This window comes from Rhinoderma darwinii, chromosome 3 (genome assembly GCF_050947455.1).
Source record: "Rhinoderma darwinii isolate aRhiDar2 chromosome 3, aRhiDar2.hap1, whole genome shotgun sequence".
Classification (NCBI taxonomy): Eukaryota; Metazoa; Chordata; class Amphibia; order Anura; family Rhinodermatidae; genus Rhinoderma; species Rhinoderma darwinii.
In genome coordinates this window covers 220,741,911-220,764,999 of record NC_134689.1, presented here as the reverse complement: position 1 = coordinate 220,764,999, position 23,089 = coordinate 220,741,911, and the positions used below count along the sequence as shown (strand labels likewise).

Below are 23,089 nucleotides of genomic sequence, written 5' to 3'. Positions count from 1 at the left end.
AGCACTGCTTGAATCACCTTTAGCAGCACTAACTGCAACCGAGCTCCTTCTACAATTTAATATTAGCCTTTCTTATCCCTGCTAAACGGATATTCTCATCTTATGAAGTGATGGCATATTGCTAGGATATACCATCACATTATGATTGGTGGGGGTCCGACCTCTGAGAACCCACCGATTCTGAGAATGAACGGGTGGCAGTGCTGATGTAGCGACGTGCGCCATTAAAATTTTTCCTTGCACAGCAGTTTTCCCAGCCACCTGGCTCTGCAGGGAACGGCAGTCAGCTCCATTAACTTAATTAGTACCGTTCTGTAGTTCCCTGCACAGTGGCTGGCAGGGATCTGCTATGTAGGGAAAAAACAGTGAAGGGACGCAATGCTGAATCAGCACAGCGGGCCTTCATTCTCAGAATTAGTCGGGGTCTCAGAGGTCGAACCCCCATGATCAAAAAGTGATGGTCTATCCTAGTGATATGCCATCACAGTTTTATTTTAGCTGACTATTTTTGCAGCTTTTAATACCATTAGAAGGTTTTGTGAATGAAATGCTTATTTCCTGTCTTGCCACAGCGTGTCAAGATTTAACATATCCTAAACGTCAAAAATTTATTTTTTCTTATTTCCTCAGTTTTCAAAATGTAGACTTGGTTTGCAGTGGCGTAACAGCCAGAGGTGGTGTGACCGCGACTTGGCCCGGAATAGACCCCCTCTAGAACGTACATAAAAAAATATACAATGTACTCACCGTTTTAATCTTCTACGCAGGGGGCCTGCCCCATATCCCCTCAGGCTGCTACATTAGGCACCGGCAAGAAATCTGTGTACACATTGGGTGCTTTGTCGAATAGAAGGTCCTGATGGTGCCCAGTGTCAGGACCTTGTATGTGTCATGGCGCAAATTTTTGCCAGAACATGTTGTGGCTGCCTAAAGGGCATCCAGGACAGGCTCCCTGCGGAAAAAAGAGAAGAGCTGTGAGTGAATGATTTTTAGTTTCATATGTGCGATCAGGAGAGGAGTCTGATCGGAAAGGGGGGAGTGTTGGGACCCGGCTCGGGTCTCTTTTTCTTTTTTTTTTTTACTGTGGAGTTTTGTGAACAATACCTTAGCTCGGGTTAGCAAGACCTGCAATTTCATGGCTGTTGTTCTTGGTTGTGTTGTCACTTTGCCCTTAAAGTAATTTTGATAGTCCAGACATTAAGAAGATTCATCACTGTTTGTTATTTGACAGTCTCTTGCTTTGCAACAGTTACCCAACTGTGAATGCAAAAATGTAAGATCTGTATTTGGTATATTTTTCAGGATTGCCGGAGATACAGCTCTATGTAAAAACATACATGAATCCGTTAGCGCTCAAATCCGTAAAAACTTTGCTAAAAGCAAATGGAGGGTAAGTGTTTACAAAAGAAAATGTTTCTGCTGTTTTAAATTCTACAGAAGCTTGAAAAGCATTATGTAAAAAAAAAAAAGAAGGTAATTATATGACTTGCCAACCATGGTACTGTATATATTCCTTTGGGCAGCCTATTCCATTTTACTAAGAACTAAAGTTATCAGATACTTAAAGTCTGATTAATTAAAAATGTATGTTTGCCCCCTATTAAAGATTGTTTTCACAGGACTCTTGGCATTTTGTTAATTGAAGCTAGTCTTGACACCAGAACCCCTATAGCACTGCTCGCCATTTTCTAATGATAACATAAGCAATTCATACCGTCTCTTCCTTTTGTTAATATTCTCCCTACTCTTCTAAATATGTGAGCTCAGCAGGAATGAGGGTCTGCCTGGCTCTCTATAAAATAGTATGAAATTGTATAGTACATAAAGCAGTTTTTATTGGGTCTCACTTAGTCCATGTGTGATACGTGATACCAGATTTTGACAGGGCAGTTATAGGTTATCCACACAGATCCTACACTTTTTTTTTTTAATCCCTAGAAATGCTATTCTAAAGATAGAGATATTTTATGGTTTTACTCTTCACAGTGTAATTTTTCGGTGTTTTCAATTAACCCATTTACGACCAAGTGTCTTATATGTACGTCATATGGGAGGCGGGAGTATGGAGCGGTCTCACAGGCTAAGCAAGCTCCATACGCCGCATGTGTCGCATGTGTAAGTTCTCTGGTGGGACTTAGGCCTCATTTACACGAGCGTAATATACGCGCGTGCGACGCGCGTGCTTTTCACGCGTGTTGTACGCACCTATATTACTCTATGGGGCAGTGCAGACGATGCGTGAATTTTGCGCAGCGCGAGTGCGTTGCGTAAAACTCACGACATGTTCTAAAATTCTGAGTTTTTCGCGCATCACGCACCCATTGAAGTCAATGGGTGCGTGAAAACCACGCAGGTCGCACGGAAGCACTTCCGTGCGAACTGCGTGATTCGCGCAAGAGCTGTCAAACTGAATGTAAACAGAAAAGCACCACGTGCTTTTCTGTTTACAAACATCCGAACGGAGTGTCTTACACAAGAGCGAACCGAACTTTACCGGGTTCGGCCGAACTCGTTTTGACCGAACCCGGCAGGAGACAGTCACTGTGCAGGGTGCTGAAAGATTTAAACTGGTTCAGCACCCTGGACAGTGACTTCCGATCCCAATATACGTGAACGTGTAAAAAAAAAAGTTCTGACTTACCGATAACTCCTGGCTTCTTCCTCCAGTCTGACCTCCCGGGATGACAATTCAGTCCAAGTGACAGCTGCAGCCAACCACAAGCCAAGCACAGGCTGCAGCGGTCACATGGACTGCCGCGTCATCCAGGGAGGTGGGGCCAGATGTCAAGAGAGGCGCGTCACCAAGGACGCGTCACCAAGGCAACGGCCGGGAAGTTCTCGGTAAGTACGAACCTCTTTTTTTTTAAACAGGTTACTCGATATGGTGATCGGAATTCACTGTCGAGGGTGCTGAAAGAGTTACTGCCGATCAGTTAACTCTTTCAGCACCATGGACAGTGACTGACGTCGACTAGCCTCATCTCTATGATGGCGGCTGCGCGAAAATCACGCAGCCGCGCATCATACACTGATGACACACAGAGCTGTCAAGTGCCTTTTGCGCACGCAAAACGCTGTGTTTTTTGCGCGCGCAAAACGCACACGCTCGTGTAAATGAGGCCTTAAAATGAGTGTCAAAATAAGTTTGATAAAGTTCTTAACAATATACAAAAAAAAACATTGAATGTTTAAAACTCCCTTTTTGCCATATTTTCCGTAACAATAAACAATAAAAAAATACACATAATTGGTATTGCTGCATCTGTCAAAGTCCGTACTATTAAAATATAACATTGTTTATACCATATGGGAAACGCTGTAAATAAAAAACCAGAATTGCAGTTTTTCGGGTCTTTTTGGTTCTGCCTTTAAAAAAAAATGGAATAAAAAGTGATTTAGAAAGTCATATATTCCCCTAAAATGGTACAAATAAATACCACAGCAGGCCTTGCAAACAAGCCCTCACACAGCTCCACCGCTGTAAAAATAACTTTTTTTTTTTTAGGCTTTTAGAATATGGCGACAGGAAACAAGTTTTTAACATGTTTTTATTTAGTAAAACTAGTAAAACATAATGTATATATAAATTTGGTATCTCTGTAATCGTACTAACCTGCAGAATAAAGGTAATATGTAATTTATACCAAATGTTGAACGCTGTAAAATCAAAACCCAAAGAACAATGGGGGAGTTGTTGTTTTTTCCATTCCAGTCCACAAAATATTTGTAATTTTTTTTCAGTACATTATATTGTACATTACAAAAGCACAATTAGCAAAAATATTTTGCGTTCCCCCTCCAGTTTGTAATTAAGGTGGCATAAATAATACTGTGCTTAGAAAACTCACTGATTGCTTTATTGTGTCATTTCAGCCTCTGTTCCAGGCTACCGTTTGGTCACATGACTTCAGCTCTGACTAACTGAATCGATGTGAATAAATTAGTCTACTTTTCTGTCCACATAACAGAGGATGTAAAATTCAGTTCCTCTGAGCGGTTGTCATATGACCAAATGGCAGCCTGGAACGGAGACTGAAAGATTAGTCCATAGGTAAGTTTTCTAACCACAGTATTATGCCACAAATGAGGGGCCCAAACATTTTTGCTGGGGGTGCTACTCTAATTGGTGCTATCAAAAAAAATACAACTCGTCCCGAAAAAAAAAGCTCTCATACGGATATGTCAGCAGAAAAACAAAACAGGTATGGCTCTTGTAAGGCGAGGAGGGATATGGCTTGGTCATTAAAGGGTTTATAATCTTTCCTGTTTTTTTTTTTTGTTTTTTTTTTAAGGGAAAACGATTTTATTAGATTTTGCAATATAGTTTTAGCAAATGTTCTTTTATAACATATAATTCTGTTCTCTTTCAGCAAGCATTTAATGCTACTGCAGTAGTGAGACACATGAGGAAATTGCACCTTGGAAGCAGCCAAGACAGTTCAAGTATGTCCAGTGGACACAGTCATGCAAGCCCTCTTCCAGATGGAACAAGTCCTAAAGACTGTAAGTATTCTTTTCCACAGTGATAACCGTTCCAGTTTATCAAAGGGGTTTTCCCACAAAAACATTTATCACCGAGCCACAGGAAGATGTGCTGCCGACAACGATAATATTTATTGCAGTATAAACTAGCAGATCAGCCGGTGAACGTTCACAGGGCAATGATTTAGGAACAAGCGTTGATATGAATGCTCGTTTGCCCGATCATTGGCCTGTGTAAAAGTGCCTTAAATGACAAATAAAAGTCAGCTTTGGCGCTCTTCAATAATTCTATATTGCTTATATTATTGGGAAATTCCTTCTCTACAGACAATGATACAATAGTAAACTACGGGGCTATAGCTAATTTAAAATTTCACTTGTTTGCCCTGCAGGTGATATCAGCAATATAAAAGGCACCATTTACAGCAGCCTATATTCTGTCAATAAAATGATGACACAAATTGTTAAAATGCCTAAAGCAGATCATGACAGGCTTTGCCAGCATTACATTGACATAATACAGGCTGCCTTAAACAGGACCTGTATTCTGCTTACAGTTACAACAGGGTAATGGCAGGAAATCTGTTATAAGTCTCCTAAATATAATCATTAATTTTAATTAATTTGTTAAAAAAAAAATAGTTTAACTTTAAAGAGCATCTATCACTGACTTTTCAATTAATATAGTTTATTTCAACCTGCATATGCAATGAGCATATATTTTATTTAGATGTCCTTTTTTTCAATGCAATCCTCAGTTTGATACCAATAAGAAAGTCAGATGTAAACAAGTGTATATGGGTTTCACCAGTTAAACAAGTCTACAAAGTGCAGGTCGACTATGAACTAAAGATAAAACTTGCCAAGTCAAGACTGGCATCTTAATTTACTGTCCTTTTTCAGAATAAGTCAATATACTTTATAATTTATTTCTGAAATAATTCAAAGCCATGAAATGAATATTCTCCAAAATCCTTAAAAATACAAGAAACCATAATATAAAACAAATCCTGAATTTCCCAAAACTACCTCAAATTATATCAGTGGACCATCATATTGTTTGCATCCACAAAATACAAGGGGTGACACTCAGAACAGCTGGGTCTGACATAAAGATTGAAAAGGGCATTTATTTAGGCCGGCGTTTTATACGCCGGTCTTAATATAAAGAGCGCTAGAGCAAAATGTGCCCTTAATAAATTAGGCACATCTCTGGATAAGGGAGTTTTGAAACTTAAAATTCCCTTATCCTTTCCCTTTTTCCCCAGGACTATTTAAAGAGGATCTGTCACCACATTATAAGTGGTCCATCTTGTACATAATGTAATCGGCGCTGTAATGTAGATTACAGCAGTGTTTTTTATTTAGAAAAACAATCATTTTTGAAGGAGTTATGACCTCTATTAGCTTTATGCTAATGAGTTTCTGCTAACGTTACTGCAGTGTCCTGACAATGAATATACATTACCTCCAGCCAGGACGTGATGTCTATTCACAATCCTGACACTTCTGTAGCGCCTGTGTGATATTTACAGCAAGGCAAGCGTAATCTCGTTTTAAATGACAGGTTACATCGTAATCTCGCGAGATTACGCTTGCCTTGCTGTAAATATCACACAGAAGCTACAGAAATGTCAGGATTCTGAATAGACATCACGTCCTGGCTGGAGGTAATGTATATTCACTGTCAGGACACTTGAGTAACGTTATAGTGTGTTTATGTGGCTGCACATAGTGATGTAATAAGATCACTATATGCTGTGTAAAATGATTGGTCAGTGTCATACACTTCTCTCCACAACGCCCACTTGTTCAAAAAGTAAAACACGCCCAGTTGTCCATTAAGAAACTCATTAGCATAAAGTTAAAATAGGTCATAACTCCATCAAAATTATTGTTTTTCTAAATAAAAAACACTGCTGTAATCTACATTACAGCGCCGATCACATTATGTACAAGATAGGGCACTTATAATGTGGTGACAGAGCCTATTTAAGACACCTCCACTATCCACCTGGTGCCTGAGCAACATTGGAACAACCTAGTTGTATCCTGCAAAGGTTCCTGTGTGCATCTGATTCCCGTCCATATTGCTATTGGTTATCAGCCTGTATCCAATGATCTACCACTCCATTTAAGCTCCTTCTTACTGCAGAGGGGGCTTGTGTGGAGGAACGTGGGATCAGGGACCCTGTTCTCGCAATTTGTGGATTCTCCTGAGGTGGAGCTACCTCACTGGGGCTCCGGTTCTAGCGACAGCCACATTCACTTGTATGTGCGTCCTTAGGAATGAATACTATAGGCTGCAGGTCACGTTAAGCCTGCAGCCTATAAGGCGCTGGGAGTCGCGCACAGGGGCAGCCTTAGGGGTCTGCGAGCGCACAGGGCGCTGCACCCTCTCAGCATGTAGGGGGCGCCACTGGACTCTGCTCTGTCCTCTGCTCGTTAAACACACGTAGTAAACAGGAGCAGAGGAGGAAGCTCCGCCCACAGCCCGTCCTTCAAGAAACTTGTGATCCTGTTAGCATGGAGGGAGGGTCTCTGTGTTTGTGTGTATGTTACAGTATATATGTGTGTATATGTTACAGTATATGTGTGTGTGTATGTTACAGTATATATGTGTGTGTGTGTGTGTGTGTGTGTGTGTGTGTGTGTCAGTGTGTGTATATATGTTACAGTATATGTATGTGTGTATGTTACAGTATATATGTGTGTGTGTGTGTGTGTGTGTGTGTGTGTGTGTATGTATATTACAGTATATGTCTGTATATGTTACAGTATATGTGTGTGTAGTATATGTTACAGTATGTGTGTGTCCCCTTATATATTCTGCTGCCTCTATATACTCTCCTGCCCCTATATACTCTGCTGTCCCCTATATACTCTGCTGCCCCTTATATACGTTTGGAGGTGCTCTACATTATATATAATATATGATAGATAGATATATTTATATATATATATATATATATATATATATATATATATATATATAGTGTCTCTGTGTGGGTATAGTTATAAGAATGTGTTATCTGTGGTGTTGCATAGGACTGCAGGTAACATCTACTGCATTATCTGTACTATGTATATATGTGCCTGTGTTGGTATATATGGTCTGTATGTGAATGTGTCTTTGTGCTTGTATATATGTGCCTTTTAAAGTATTTGTATATGTTCCTGTCTGTGTATTTATGTGCCTGTATGTGTGTGTGTCTGTATATAAATATGTGTTTGCATGTCTATATATATAATATATATACACACCTATGTGTATGTGTGTATATATATATTTGCCTGTATGTCTAAATATCTAAATATGTCTTTATGTATGTACAGTACATATGTACCAGTATGTACGTGTCTATATATGTGGTTAATCTTTGGTTTGTAGAGGGCGGGAATAGAGAATCCCACACAGGGCGCCATCCAACCTAAGGCCGGCCCTGGGCGTGATGCCGTCTGCACATGCGCCCGCCAGAGAGGCAGTGTAGCGCCCCGTCTGTCGCGGGAACGGGGCAAGGTAAGTACACTTTTTTTTTTTTAAGGAACTGTGTGGCAGTATATACAAGGGGAGGAGGGGGGCTGTGTAGCGCTATATACAGGGGAGGAGGGGAGCTGTGTAGCGCTATATACAGGGACAGTGGTGTAATGAGGGATTCTTTCACTGATGCCTATAATTGGTGTTTATAACTGTCTATTTTACTGCTGGACTTGTAATATAATAGTATTTAAAAAAAATATTTAAAACTAATTTAAAATAAGTTTTCTTATTCTCTTATGTAGTATGATATATTAGCGTTTACTGGGGGTGTTACTTTTGGTCATCAGATCACCCACCAATGATGGAGACTTGCCCTACTCCCTAACTGCCCCGCTCAGGTACTGCCAAGACTTAGAGGGAACATTGGCGCGCACTGGCCCTTTAAGAGAAGAATGGTTGGTGCACACTAGAGGCAGCAGGAGAGCCGAGGGGAAAGCAGCGGGGAGGGGGGTTGTCAACAGCGTGAAGTGGAGCAGAGACCTGGGCCTCCTGTGAGCCAGAAGACCCCGCAGACTTGTGCGTACATGGCGGCGGGCAGCGGCAATTACAAACACCTGGAAAAATAATTAACAATAGGACGTGGCATTTTTTACATGCGCTTAAAACACTGAAAAAAAAGTGTGTTTCAGTGACAACCAAACTAGTCTTCCAGATCATATTGACTTATAAGGCTGGATTCACACGAGCACATTACGTCTGTAATGGACGGAATGTATTTCGGCCGCAAGTCCCGGACCGAACACACTGCAGGGAGCCGGGCTCCTAGCATCATAGTTATGTACGATCCTTGGAGTCCCTGCCTCACTGCAGGACAACTGTCCCGTACTGAAAACATGATTACAGTACGAGACAGTTGTCCGGCAGCGAGGCAGGGACTCCTAGCATCGTACATAACTATGATGCTAGGAGCCCGGCTCCATGCAGTGTGTTCGGTCCGGGACTTGCGGCCAAAATACGTTCCGTCCATTACGGACGTAATGTGCTCATGTGAATCCAGCCTAAGGCTGAGTTCACACGACCTATTTTCAGACGTAATGGAGGCGTTTTACGCCTAGAATTACGTCTGAAAAAACTGCTCCAATACGTCGGCAAACATCTGCCCATTCATTTCAATGGGCTTTACGATGTACTGTGCCGACGACCTGTCATTTTACGCGTCGCTGTCAAAAGATGGCCCGTAAAATTACAGCCTCATCAAAAGAAGTGCAGGACACTTCTTGGGACGTTCTTGGAGCCGTTTTCTCATAGACTCCAATGAAAACAGCTCCAAAAACGGCCGTAAAAAACGCTGCGAAAACGCTGCGAAAAAACGCGAGTTGCTCAAAAAACGTCTGAAAATCAGGGGCTGTTTTCCCTTGAAAACAGCTCCGTATTTTCAGACGTTTTTTGTTAAGCGTGTGAACATACCCTAATAGGTCCATCAGATCTACATCTGGGTTGCAGGGTATATTTTCAATTGAAAGAGGTTAACTAACAATATTTCTAAACACTATTTTACTCTCATAATGTGTTGTGCTAATATTCCATTACAAAGACGAGCCTCAGAGTTGGAAAGCGCTTGAGTACATCTTGAAAATGAAGCTTCTGAAGACTATAAAGAGGAATACTGTTTAGCAGGAAATTATAAAATAGAACATTTCAGCCACATCAAAAATACGCATGACATATATGATGAATTACGAGTAATTTTTTAATGTGCAGGAATAGTACAGTACTCTAATTTAACAGCAAAACAGATTTTATTTTGTGTAATGGTAAAAAAAAATAGACATAAATATCTATAGTAATCACAGTGTTTCCCTGAAGAATCTACCTGGGAGCTAAGCCATATCTCAAGGCCAACTTTCATTTCTTTCAACTTTCTACTCTGCCAGCACTCTCTTCTTCTTGTCATTTCACTATATAAATCTTTATACTGAAAAAAAGCTGAAAGATGTATAGTGAAGAGTGGCACTTTTTGACGTCTGTCACTAGAATACTTGTCATATATGGCCACTAGTGTGTTCATTAGTATAACTTAAGACACATAATAAAACCATGTTGAAATTTCGCATTTATTTAAAAAAAAAAAGTGGACTGTAAAAAACGAAAAAGTTAATAAATAAAATAGATATAGCAAAAAATATTTTATGTGCATTTGACTTACAGTATAATATCTAGTTTGCCTATTCATTCAAAAGGAGGACCTCTCATGTGTTTCCAGCCTCTTGATTGCTTTCTATAATCCTGTAGTACCAATCATTTTTGTTTTCCTGCAAAATCTCCGGTCTGCTGGATTAAACCTTTGGGCTTTAATTCTGCATATGTAGCCATGTACACCTGGCTTGTATGGCTGTTCTTTAAACATTTGAGTTTATCATCAGTGAAAAGTCATGAACTGCTCCATAGAGAAAATGTTCATCATAAAGTATGAGCAGTTACTAAAGTATGAGTATAATAAAGTAAAGAGCATTTTGTTGAGTTTAAACTACATTGACTCTAAATCACACTAATAATAGACCTGACTTAGGTTCATTGACTACAATACCAGGTGACTACCATAGTGTTGTCACTACAGTACACCGTGACTGGCCAGCCCACTCATCTGAGGAAACATTACGTTATCACGTAAACAGAAGAGTTGCAGGGGACCAGGGAGCAGTAGAAGAGGCTCTGTCACCACATTATAAGTGCCCTATCGCTTACATAATGAGAGCTGCGCTGTAATGTAGGTAACATTAATAATCATCTGTAAATCATTTAGATTTCGAGGCTGTCGCTTGGCAACTCGAATCTTCAGCTCCCTCCATAAGTTTTCGATGGGATTAAGGTCTGGAGACTGGCTAGGCCACTCCATGACCTTAATGTGCTTCTTTTTAAGACACTCCTTTGTTGCCTTGGCTGTATGTTTCGGGTCATTGTCGTGCTGGAAGACCCAGCCACGAGTCATTTTTAATGTCCTGGTGGAGGGAAGGAGGTTGTCACTCAGGATTTGACGGTACATGGCTCCATCCATTATGGCCTAATGTGTTACCAATGGTTTTCTTGGTGACTGTGGTCCCAGCTGCCTTGAGATCATTAACAAGTTCCCCCCGTGTAGTTTTCGGCTGAGCTCTCACCTTCCTCAGGATCAAGGATACCCACGAGGTGAGATTTTGCATGGAGCCCCAGATCGATGTCGATTGACAGTCATTTTGTATGTCTTCCATTTTCTTACTATTGCACCAACAGTTGTCTCCTTCTCACCCAGCGTCTTACTTATGGTTTTGTAGCCCATTCCAGCCTTGTGCAGGTCTATGATCTTGTCCCTGACATCCTTAGAAAGCTCTTTGGTCTTGCCCATGTTGTAGAAGTTAGAGTCAGACTGATTCATTGAGTCTGTGGACAGGAGTCTTTTATACAGGTGACCATGTAAGACAGCTGTCTTTAATGCAGGCACCAAGTTGATTTGGAGCGTGTAACTGGTCTGGAGGAGGCTGAACTCTTAATGGTTGGTAGGGGATCAAATACTTATTTCTCTGTGCACAATGCAAATAAATATATATAATTTTGACTGTGATTTTCTTTTTTTTTTTTATATAATCTATCTCTCACTGGTAAAATTAACCTAGCCTAAAAATTCTAGACTGTTCATGTCTTTGACAGTGGGCAAACTTACAAAATCAGCAAGGGATCAAATACTTATTTCCTTCACTGTATGGACCCCTCAAAGCAACTTCAGAACGGAGCTGGAAACGAAAAAATAAAATAAAATGAGGCAATACTTTGCTTCTTACATTATACTCATAATGAGCCGTGCCCACCCCGAAATGACCCCAGTTTTGACCGTTTGTATAAACGGAGACCCCTATTAGACCGTTTCAGTGCCCGGTTTTCCCAAGCATACAGCACCGAGAAGTGTATTTCTATTGACGAGTCCTTGGTACATTTTAAAGGGAGGGTTCAATTCCACCAGTACCTGCCGGGTAGGAGGGCAAGGTATGGTGTGAAGATGTATAAGCAGTGCGAGAGTGCATCAGGGTATACCTACAAATTTAGGATATATGATGGGAAGGACACCAGTATTCAGCCCCCAGAATGCCCCCCTTACTGGGAGTTAATACAAAAATTGTGTGGGATTTGGTGCACCCACTTCTGGACCAGGGTTACCTACTCTACCTGGATAATTTTTATACCAGCGTCCCACTCTTCAACTGCCTCGCTACCAGAAGTCCTGTGGCATGCGGCACTGCTAGAAGAAATCTGAGAGGCCTCCCTAAGACTCTGCTTGGGCAAACAAGAAGGGGTGAGAGCAGGGCACATTCTAGCAGCAACATATTGTGTGTCAAGTACAAGACAAGGGAGATGCCACACCAGTACCCATGTACCTGTACGAGGTACCAGTACAGAGACCCCCAAACCAGACTCCATCCTGGACTACAATAGGTACATGGGAGGGGTGGACTTGTCAGATCAAGTCCTGAAGCCCTACAGTACTTCTGGAAGCGAGGCCACACGCATCGTACCAGGGCAACACTTTTTAGGAGAAGTTCCCCAAACTGGCAAGAAGGGAAAAAGTCAAAAGAGGTGCAAAGTCTGCTATAAGAGGGGGATAAGGAGGGACACAATATATCAATGTGACACGTGTCCCGAAAAACCAGAGCTCTGTATGAAAGAGTATTTTAAAATTTATCATCCATCCCTTTATTTTTAATTTACCCCAGTTTTACTCGCTCTGATCCACTTCGCACAGTTTACCCCTCCTCATCTTTCCCCTCTGAGCCCTGCTGCGTGCCCAGGCAGCTGATAACAGCCACATGTAGGGTATTGCCGTACCCGGGAGAACCAACATTACAGTTTATGAGGTGTATATCTCCGGTGGCGCATGCTGGGCACACTATATCGGACACTGAATTGGCATATATGTATAGAAAATTGCACATTTCACTCTGCACCAACTGCTGCACATTATATTTTACACAATACCTGTGGGGTCAAAATGCTCACTACACCTCTAGATGAATGCCTTAAGGGGTGTAGATTTTAAAACAGGGTCACTTCTCGGGGGTTTCAACTGTACCGGTACCTTAGGGGCTTCTGCGTACAAGACTTAGCACCAGAAAAGTTCCAGTAGGCCAAATGGTGGTCCTTTCCTTCTGAGCCCTGCCATGTGCCCAGGCAGCTAATAACAGCCACATGTAGGGTATTGCCGTACCCGGGAGAACCCATATTACAGTTTATGGGGTGTATGTCTCCGGTGGCACATGCTGGGCACAATATATCGGACACTGACATGGCAAATATATAGAAAATTGCAAATCTCACTCTGCACCATCTGTTGCGCATTATCTTTTACACAATACCTGTGGGGTCAAAATGCTCACTACACCTCTAGATGAATTCCTTAAGGGGTGTCGTTTTTAAAACGGGGTCACTTCTCGGGGGTTTCAACTGTACTGATACCTCAGGGGCTTCTGCACACATGACTTCGCACCAGAAAATTCCCAGTAGGCCACATGGTGGTCCTTTTCCTTCTGAGCCCTCCCATGGGCCCAAACGGCAGTATATCACCATAAATAGGGTATTGCCGCACTCAGGCCAAATTGGCAACCAATTGGGGTATTTTATTCCTTGTGAAAATAAGAAATTTTGAGCCAAAACTACCTCTTATTGGAAAAAATTACATTTTTTTAAATTCACAGCCCAATTCAAATAAATTCTGTGAAAAAACTGTGGGGTCTAAATGGTCACAACACCCATAAATGAATTCATTGAGGGGTTTAGTTTCCAAAATTGGGTCACTTCTGGTGGGTTTCCATTGCTTTGATACCTTTGGGGCTCTGCAAATGCGACATGGCACCCGAAAACCAATCCAGCAAAATCTGGACTCCTAAGAACACATAGTGCTCCTTTCCTTATGAGTCCTCCCATGGGCCCAAACGGCAGTTTATCATCACAAATGGGGTATTGCCGCACTCAGGACAAATTGGGCAACAAAATGGGGCATTTTGTTCCCTGTGAAAATAAGAAATTCTGATCAAAAATGACATCTTATTGGAAAAATTGTCATTCTTTTAATTTCACATCCCAATTCAAATACGCGCTGTGAAAAACCTACGGGGTCAAAATGGTAACAACAACCATAAATGAATTCCTTGAGGGGTGCAGTTTCCAAAATGGGGTCAGTTTTGGGGGATTCCTACTGTTTTGGCACCTCAACACCTCTCCAAACCTGGCATGCTGCCTAAAATATATGCTAATAAAAAAGAAGCACCAAAATGCACTAGGTGCCTCTTTGCTTCTGGGGCTTGTGTTTTAGTCCACGAGCGCACTAGAGCCACATGTGGGACATTTCTAAAAACTGCAGAATCTGGACAATACATATTTAGTAGTGTTTCTCTGGTAAAACCTTCTTTGTTACAGAAAAAAAAATAGAATAAAATTGAAATTCAGCAAGAAAAAGGAAATTTGCAAATTTCACCTCCACTTTGCTTTAATTCCTGTGAAATGCCTGAAGGGTTAAAAAAACTTTCTAAATGCTATTTTGAATACTTTGGGGTGTTTTATGGGGGTTTCTAATACATAGGCCCCTCAAAGCCCCTTTAGAACTGAACAGGTACCTTAAAAAAAAGGCTTTTGAAATTTTCTTAAAAATATGAGAAATTGCTGTTTATGTTCTAAGCCTTGTAACGTCCAAGAAAAATAAAATAATGCTCTAAAAACTATGCAGATCTAAAGTAGACTTATGGGAAATGTGAACTAGTAACTATTTTGGCTGGTATAACCATCTGTTTTACAAGCACATGCATTTAAATTATTATTTTTTCAAATTTTTCTCGACATTTTGCAATTTTTCACAAATAAACACTGAATATATCGACCAAATTTTACCACTAACATAAAGCCCAATGTCTCACAAGAAAACAATCTCAGAATCGCTTGGATAGGTTTAAGCATTCCGACGTTATTACCACATAAAGTGAAATATGTCAGATTTAAAAAATGGGCTCTGAGCCTTAAGGCCCAAACTAGGCTGCGACCTTAAGGGGTTAATGAGGTGTCTACAGCCTGCTACTTCACAATGCAGTAGACATTATTACAGGTTACAGTGCTAATAATACACGTGGGCAGGGGCGTAACTAGGAAAGATTGGGCCCCATAGCAAACTTTTGACTGGGGCCCCCCCTCCCCTGGGTGTCACACAACCCCCCCCCTTGTAGATAGTGCCTTTTTTACAAACCCCCCCTTTTGATAACGCCATACAGCCCCCCTGTAGATAACGCCATACAGCCCCCTTTGTAGATATCTACAGAGGGGGCTGTATGGCGCTATCTACAGAGGGGGCTGTATGGCGTTATCTACAGAGGGGGCTGTATGGCGTTATCTACAGAGGGGGCTGTATGGCGTTATCTACAGAGGGGGCTGTATGGCGTTATCTACAGAGGGGGCTGTATGGCGTTATCTATAGAGGGGGCTGTATGGCGTTATCTACAGAGGGGGCTGTATGGCGTTATCTACGGGGGGACTGTATGGCGTTCCCTACAGGGGGGGGGACTGTATAGCGCTCCCTACAGGGGGGGACTGTATAGCGTTCCCTACAGGGGGGACTGTATGGCGTTCCCTACAGGGGGGGCTGTATGGCACTATCTACAGGGGGGGCTGTATGGCACTATCTACAGGGGGGCTGTATGGTGCTATCTACAGGGGGGCTGTATGGTGCTATCTACAGGGGGGCTGTATGGTGCTATCTACAGGGGGGCTGTATGGTGCTATCTACAGGGTGGCTGTATGGTGCTATCTACAGGGGGGCTGTATGGCGCTATCTACAGGGGGGCTGTATGGCATTATCTACAGGGGGACTGTATGGCTCTATCTACAGGGGGGGCTGTATGGCGTTATCTACATAGGGGGTACTGTATGGTGTTATCTACGGGGGGCTGTATGGCGTTCCCTACAGAGGGGGCTGTTTGGCGTTATCTACAGGGTGGGTCTGTAGGGAACGTCATACAGCCCCCCCCTGTAGGGAACGCCATACAGCCCCCCCTGTAGGGAACGCCATACAGCCCCCCCTGTAGGGAACGCCATACAGTGTGTCCCCCTGTAGGGAACGCCATACAGCACCCCCCCCTGTAGGGAACGCCATACAGCATCGTCCCCCCTGTAGGGAATGCCATACAGCGTCGTCCCCCCTGTAGGGAACGCCATACAGCGTCATCCCCCATGTAGGGAACGCCATACAGCGTCGTCCCCCCTGTAGGGAACGCCATACAGCGTCCCCCCCTGTAGGGAAAGCCATACAGCGTCCCCCCCCTGTAGGGTTGGTGATATTAACTTCCTGTTTGTGGCACATTAGTATATGGGAGGGGGGAAACTTTTCAAGCTGGGTGTTGACCATGGCGGCCATTTTGAAGTCGGCCATTTTGTATCCAACTTTAGTTTTTTCAATGGGAAGAGGGTCATGTGACACATCAAACTTATCAAGAATTTCACAAGAAAAACAATGGTGTGCTTGGTTTTAACGTTACTTTATTCTTTCATGAGTTATTTACAAGTTTCTGACCACTTATAAAATGTGTTCAAAGTGCTGCCCATTGTGTTGGATTGTCAATGCAACCCTCTTCTCCCACTCTTCACACACTGATAGCAACACCGCAGAAGAATGGCCCCCTAGGTCTCCCGATCTGACCCCCTTAGACTTTTATCTTTGGGGTCATCTGAAGGCAATTGTCTATGCTGTGAAGATACGAGATGTGCAGCAACTGAAACTACGGATACTGGAAGCCTGTGCTAGCATTTCTTCTGCGGTGTTGCTATCAGTGTGTGAAGAGTGTGTCAGAAACTTGTAAATAACTCATGAAAGAATAAAGTAACGTTAAAACCAAGCACACCATTGTTTTTCTTGTGAAATTCTCGATAAGTTTGATGTGTTACACGACCCTCTTCCCATTGAAAAAACTAAAGTTGGATACAAAATGGCCGACTTCAAAATGGCCACCATGGTCAACACCCAGCTTGAAAAGTTTCCCCCCTCCCATATACTAATGTGCCACAAACAGGAAGTTAATATCACCAACCTGTTAGGGATCTGCCAGGTACTTCATCTAGCTATACTCCTGGGATTAATCAATCCACACCTGAGGCCAGACCTGTTCGACTGACACCATCTCCCACCAACCAGGGTGGCAGGCTCAGGAGTGGGAGAGCCTATCGCGGCCTGGTCTCTCGGAGTTAGCTCCGCCCCCTGCCCTTTATTACCTGCCCTGTGCTCTCCCTCAGTGCTTGTAATTCTTTTGGATTCCTGGCCCCACTGCTGCTTGCTCCAGCCTGCTTCTGCCGTGCTTCTGCCTTGCTGCAGTTCTGCTTGACCTGCTTTGCTTGCCCTGGCTTGCTTCTGTCTCCGTGCCCGCTCGGGTGTACTCACTTCGTCCTGGTCCTGACTGTTCATTCGCCGCCCCGTTTCCTCATGGCGTTCCGTGGCTACTGCCCCTTCCCTTGCGTGTTCCCCGTTTGTCTTCCAGTGCACTTAGCCAGCGTAGGGACCGCCGCCCAGTTGTACCTCGTCGCCTAGGGCGGGTCGTTGCAAGTAGGCAGGGACAGGGCGGTGGGTAGATTAGGGCTCACTTTCCCTTCACCTCCTTCCTGCCATTACATAATTACAAGCCCTTACCTAGTCTACCCTTTCTTCTACGCTGACGCTATCATGGACCCCCTTGAGACCCTGACCCAGCAGATGCAGGGCCTCTCCCTACAGGTCCAGGCCCTGGCCCAAAGGGTCAATCAGGGTGACGCTGCTTTAGTAGTACCCCCCACCTCACCTCTAGAACCCGACCTCAAGTTACCTGACCGGTTTTCAGGGGACCGTAAGACGTTTCTCTCCTTCCGGGAGAGTTGCAGACTGTATTTCCGCCTAAAGCCCCACTCCTCAGGTTCCGAGAACCAGCGGGTGGGTATCATCATATCCCGACTCCAGGAAGGGCCCCAAGAGTGGGCCTTCTCCTTGGCTCCTGACGCCCCTGAACTTTCCTCTGTTGATCGTTTTTTCTCTGCCCTCGGACTCATTTACGACGAGACTGACAGGACTGCTTTAGCCGAGAGTCAGCTGGTGACCTTACGTCAGGGTAGGAGACCGGTTGAGGAATACTGTTCTGATTTTAGGAAGTGGTGCGTAGCTTCTCAGTGGAACGATCCGGCCCTAAGGTGCCAGTTTAGGTTAGGATTATCTGACGCCCTGAAGGATCTGCTGGTTAGCTACCCCTCGCCTGACTCCCTTGACCAGGTTATGGCCCTAGCAGTACGACTTGACCGACGTCTCAGGGAACGTCAGCTAGAACGCTTCAGTGTGCTCCCCTCTGACTTTTCTGCGATTCCCCCCGAGGTCCCGTCTCCTCGCCCCTCCACGGAGGACTCGGAGGTACCTATGCAACTCGGGGCCTCCATGTCCCCTCGACAACGTAGGGAGTTTCGCAGAATGAATGGTCTCTGCTTCTACTGTGGGGACGACAAGCATCTACTGAACACCTGTCCCAGGCGCAAGAATAAGAAGCCGGAAAACTTCCGCGCCTAAGTGATCATCGGGGAGGTCACTTGGGCGCACAGGTATTTCCCGTTAATGTGAAACGCAATAAAATTTTGCTTCCCTTTCAGGTCTCGTTTGCTGGCCGGTCTGCCACGGGCAGTGCTTTCGTGGATTCTGGCTCATCTGCTAATATCATGTCTGTGGAATTTGCTATGTCTCTAAAGATGCCTTGTATTGATTTACCTTATCCTATCCCTGTAGTAGGAATCGACTCAACCCCCCTTGCTAATGGTTATTTTACTCAGCATACCCCTGTTTTTGAACTCCTGGTTGGCTCCATGCATTTGGAGAAGTGCTCTGTACTGGTGATGCAGGGATTATCGTCTGATCTGGTATTAGGTCTTCCCTGGTTGCAGTTGCATAATCCCACGTTTGATTGGAATACTGGGGATCTCACCAAATGGGGTAATGAATGTCTGATGTCATGTCTTTCTGTTAACTCTATTTCTCCCCGGGAGGAGGTAAACACGCTCCCTGAGTTTGTTCAGGACTTCGCCGATGTGTTTTCCAAGGAGGCCTCTGAGGTGTTGCCCCCCCATAGAGATTACGATTGCGCCATCGATTTGGTGCCTGGTGCCAAGCTTCCTAAGGGTAGGATATTTAATCTTTCATGTCCTGAACGTGAAGCGATGAGGGTATATATCCAAGAATGCCTGGCCAAGGGTTTCATTCGCCCCTCGACTTCTCCTGTAGGTGCTGGCTTCTTCTTCGTGGGGAAGAAGGATGGTGGTCTTAGGCCGTGCATTGATTATCGTAACCTGAATAAGGTCACCGTAAGGAACCAGTACCCACTTCCTTTGATTCCGGATCTTTTTAATCAGGTTCAGGGAGCCCAGTGGTTTTCTAAGTTCGATCTACGGGGGGCATATAACCTTATCCGCATCAAAGAGGGGGATGAGTGGAAAACTGCGTTCAACACACCCGAGGGTCATTTCGAATACCTGGTCATGCCCTTTGGGTTGTGTAATGCCCCTGCTGTCTTCCAGAATTTTATTAATGAAATCCTGAGAGATTACCTGGGGATATTTCTTGTTGTGTACCTTGATGACATACTGGTGTTTTCCAAGGACTGGTCCTCCCACGTGGAGCATATCAGGAAGGTGCTCCAGGTCCTTCGGGAGAATAATCTGTTTGCTAAGACTGAAAAATGTGTCTTTGGGGTACAGGAGATACCATTTTTAGGGCAAATCCTCACTCCTCATGAATTCCGCATGGACCCTGCCAAGGTTCAAGCTGTGGCGGAATGGGTCCAACCTGCCTCCCTTAAGGCGTTACAGTGTTTTTTAGGGTTCGCCAACTATTACAGGAGATTTATTGCCAACTTCTCGGTCGTCGCTAAGCCTCTTACGGACCTCACCCGCAAGGGTGCCGATGTCCTCCATTGGCCCCCTGAGGCCGTCCAGGCCTTTGAGACTCTCAAGAAGTGCTTTATCTCGGCCCCCGTGCTGATTCAGCCCAACCAAGAGGAGCCATTTATTGTGGAGGTTGACGCTTCCGAGGTGGGAGTGGGGGCCGTCTTGTCCCAGGGTACCAGCTCCCTCACCCATCTCCGCCCCTGTGCTTACTTCTCTAGGAAGTTTTCGCCCACGGAGAGTAACTATGATATTGGCAACCGCGAACTTCTAGCCATTAAATGGGCGTTTGAGGAGTGGCGGCACTTCCTGGAGGGGGCCAGACACCAGGTAACGGTCCTTACGGATCACAAGAATCTGGTTTTCCTAGAATCGGCCCGGAGGCTTAATCCTAGACAAGCTCGGTGGGCACTATTCTTTACCAGATTTAATTTCTTGGTTACCTATAGGGCTGGGTCCAAGAATATTAAGGCTGACGCTCTGTCACGTAGTTTCATGGCCAATCCTCCTTCCGAGAAGGATCCCGCTTGTATTTTACCCCCTGGTATAATCGTCTCTGCCACGGATTCTGATTTAGCTTCTGATATCGCGGCTGATCAGGGTGCAGCTCCCGGGAACGTCCCTGGGGACAAACTGTTTGTTCCCCTGCAATACCGGCTGAGGGTACTCAGGGAAAACCATGACTCCGCTCTATCTGGTCATCCTGGCATCTTGGGCACCAAACACCTCATTACCAGAAACTATTGGTGGCCTGGGTTGCCTAAAGATGTTAGGGCTTACGTCGCCGCTTGTGAGGTTTGCGCTAGGTCCAAAACCCCTAGGTCCCGACCTGCGGGCCTACTACGTTCCTTGCCCATTCCCCAGAGACCTTGGACCCATATCTCCATGGATTTTATCACCGATTTGCCTCCATCTCAGGGCAAGTCGGTGGTGTGGGTGGTAGTCGACCGCTTCAGCAAGATGTGCCACTTTGTGCCCCTTAAGAAGCTACCTAACGCCAAGACGTTAGCTTCTTTGTTCGTGAAACACATCCTGCGTCTCCATGGGGCCCCAGTCAATATCGTTTCTGACAGAGGGGTACAATTTGTTTCCTTATTTTGGAGAGCTTTTTGTAAAAAGTTGGAGATTGATCTGTCCTTCTCCTCCGCCTTCCATCCCGAAACTAATGGCCAAACGGAAAGGACCAACCAATCCCTGGAACAATATTTAAGGTGTTTCATCTCGGACTGTCAATTCGATTGGGTCTCATTCCTTCCCCTTGCTGAATTTTCCCTGAATAACCGGGTCAGTAACTCGTCAGGGGTCTCCCCGTTTTTCTGTAATTTCGGGTTTAACCCAAGGTTCTCCGTCTCCCCTGGTTGTTCCAATAATCCTGAGGTAGAGGAGGTTCATCGGGAACTGTGCACTGTCTGGGCCCAGGTTCAGAAGAACCTAGAGGCGTCCCAGAGCGCACAAAAGATTCAGGCGGATAGTAGACGTTCTGCTAACCCCCGGTTTGTCGTCGGGGATTTGGTCTGGTTGTCGTCCAGGAACTTGCGCCTTAAGGTCCCGTCCAGGAAGTTTGCTCCCCGATTCATTGGACCTTATAAGATCATTGAAGTCCTCAACCCTGTATCCTTCCGTCTGGAGCTCCCCCCATCCTTTCGCATACATGACGTCTTCCATGCCTCCCTCCTTAAACGCTGCTCCCCGTCCTGGTCCCCCTCGAGGATACCTCCTGTTCCCGTTCTCACCCCTGAGGGGGTGGAATTCGAGGTGGCCAAGATTGTGGACAGCAGGATGTTCCAGGGCTCCCTCCAGTACCTGGTCCATTGGAAAGGATACGGGCCGGAGGAGAGGACTTGGGTACCTGCCCGTGATGTTCACGCTGGGGTATTGATCAGGAGGTTCCACCTCCTCTTCCCCACTAAACCGGGTCCCCTTAGTAAGGGTCCGGTGGCCCCTCATAAAAGGGGGAGTACTGTTAGGGATCTGCCAGGTACTTCATCTAGCTATACTCCTGGGATTAATCAATCCACACCTGAGGCCAGACCTGTTCGACTGACACCATCTCCCACCAACCAGGGTGGCAGGCTCAGGAGTGGGAGAGCCTATCGCGGCCTGGTCTCTCGGAGTTAGCTCCGCCCCCTGCCCTTTATTACCTGCCCTGTGCTCTCCCTCAGTGCTTGTAATTCTTTTGGATTCCTGGCCCCACTGCTGCTTGCTCCAGCCTGCTTCTGCCGTGCTTCTGCCTTGCTGCAGTTCTGCTTGACCTGCTTTGCTTGCCCTGGCTTGCTTCTGTCTCCGTGCCCGCTCGGGTGTACTCACTTCGTCCTGGTCCTGACTGTTCATTCGCCGCCCCGTTTCCTCGTGGCGTTCCGTGGCTACTGCCCCTTCCCTTGCGTGTTCCCCGTTTGTCTTCCAGTGCACTTAGCCAGCGTAGGGACCGCCGCCCAGTTGTACCTCGTCGCCTAGGGCGGGTCGTTGCAAGTAGGCAGGGACAGGGCGGTGGGTAGATTAGGGCTCACTTTCCCTTCACCTCCTTCCTGCCATTACACAACCATTCCCATTTTGCAGCAGATAAGTGTTTTTAAGACCTGTTATTTCATTGCCAAACTATTTTTCTAGTGGTCAGATTCATCAAATATAGGTATGGAACAAATACAATCCACAGGGAAATTCAAGAAATGTCCAGAAATTGTATCAATGCAGTTTTTTTCAACAATAAAAATATCAGCGTTACATCATTTTTACAAATCCTTAGAGAAGGGTACGCTGCACCATTTTGACTGTCATCTGAGAAAGGAAGCTTGATTTTGCAACGTACTTTACTGTGATTGTTCAAAGTGAACAATGTGATTTGTACAGCTACTATATTGTTGGAAATAATAAATCTGATAGTTATTAGATACCATTTGGGAACATTTCATGGTTTTTCCAAGTGGCTTGTGTTTGTTCCGATAACGATTTCTGGTGGATCTAAGGACTGAAAAACCGTTTTATGGATATGAAATTTACACAAGTGCGACGTTAGATATTAAACTTTAGAGATAAATTTAGAGAAGCGAATGCTGTTATTGTTACACCATTATTAGAATAACTCTGAACTACATAAAATATTTTCATTAAATGGGCTGTCTCATGTGACATGAATGTCCTAGAGGTGGGTCAATTGCTTGGGAAACTTTTATAATAACCAGT

The 23,089-nt window shown here is 44.6% G+C and overlaps 1 protein-coding gene across 1 annotated transcript in view; it reads left to right on the top strand.

Annotated features, from left to right (window-relative positions):
• CAMK1D (calcium/calmodulin dependent protein kinase ID) overlaps positions 1-23,089 on the top strand; it is a 380,920-nt gene that overhangs the window by 349,914 nt on the left and 7,917 nt on the right. Inside the window, exons 9-10 of the mRNA XM_075857414.1 lie at positions 1,303-1,390; positions 4,371-4,503. Of these exons, the coding sequence (XP_075713529.1) occupies positions 1,303-1,390; positions 4,371-4,503 (221 nt within the window). The remainder of the gene's footprint in view (positions 1-1,302; positions 1,391-4,370; positions 4,504-23,089) is intronic.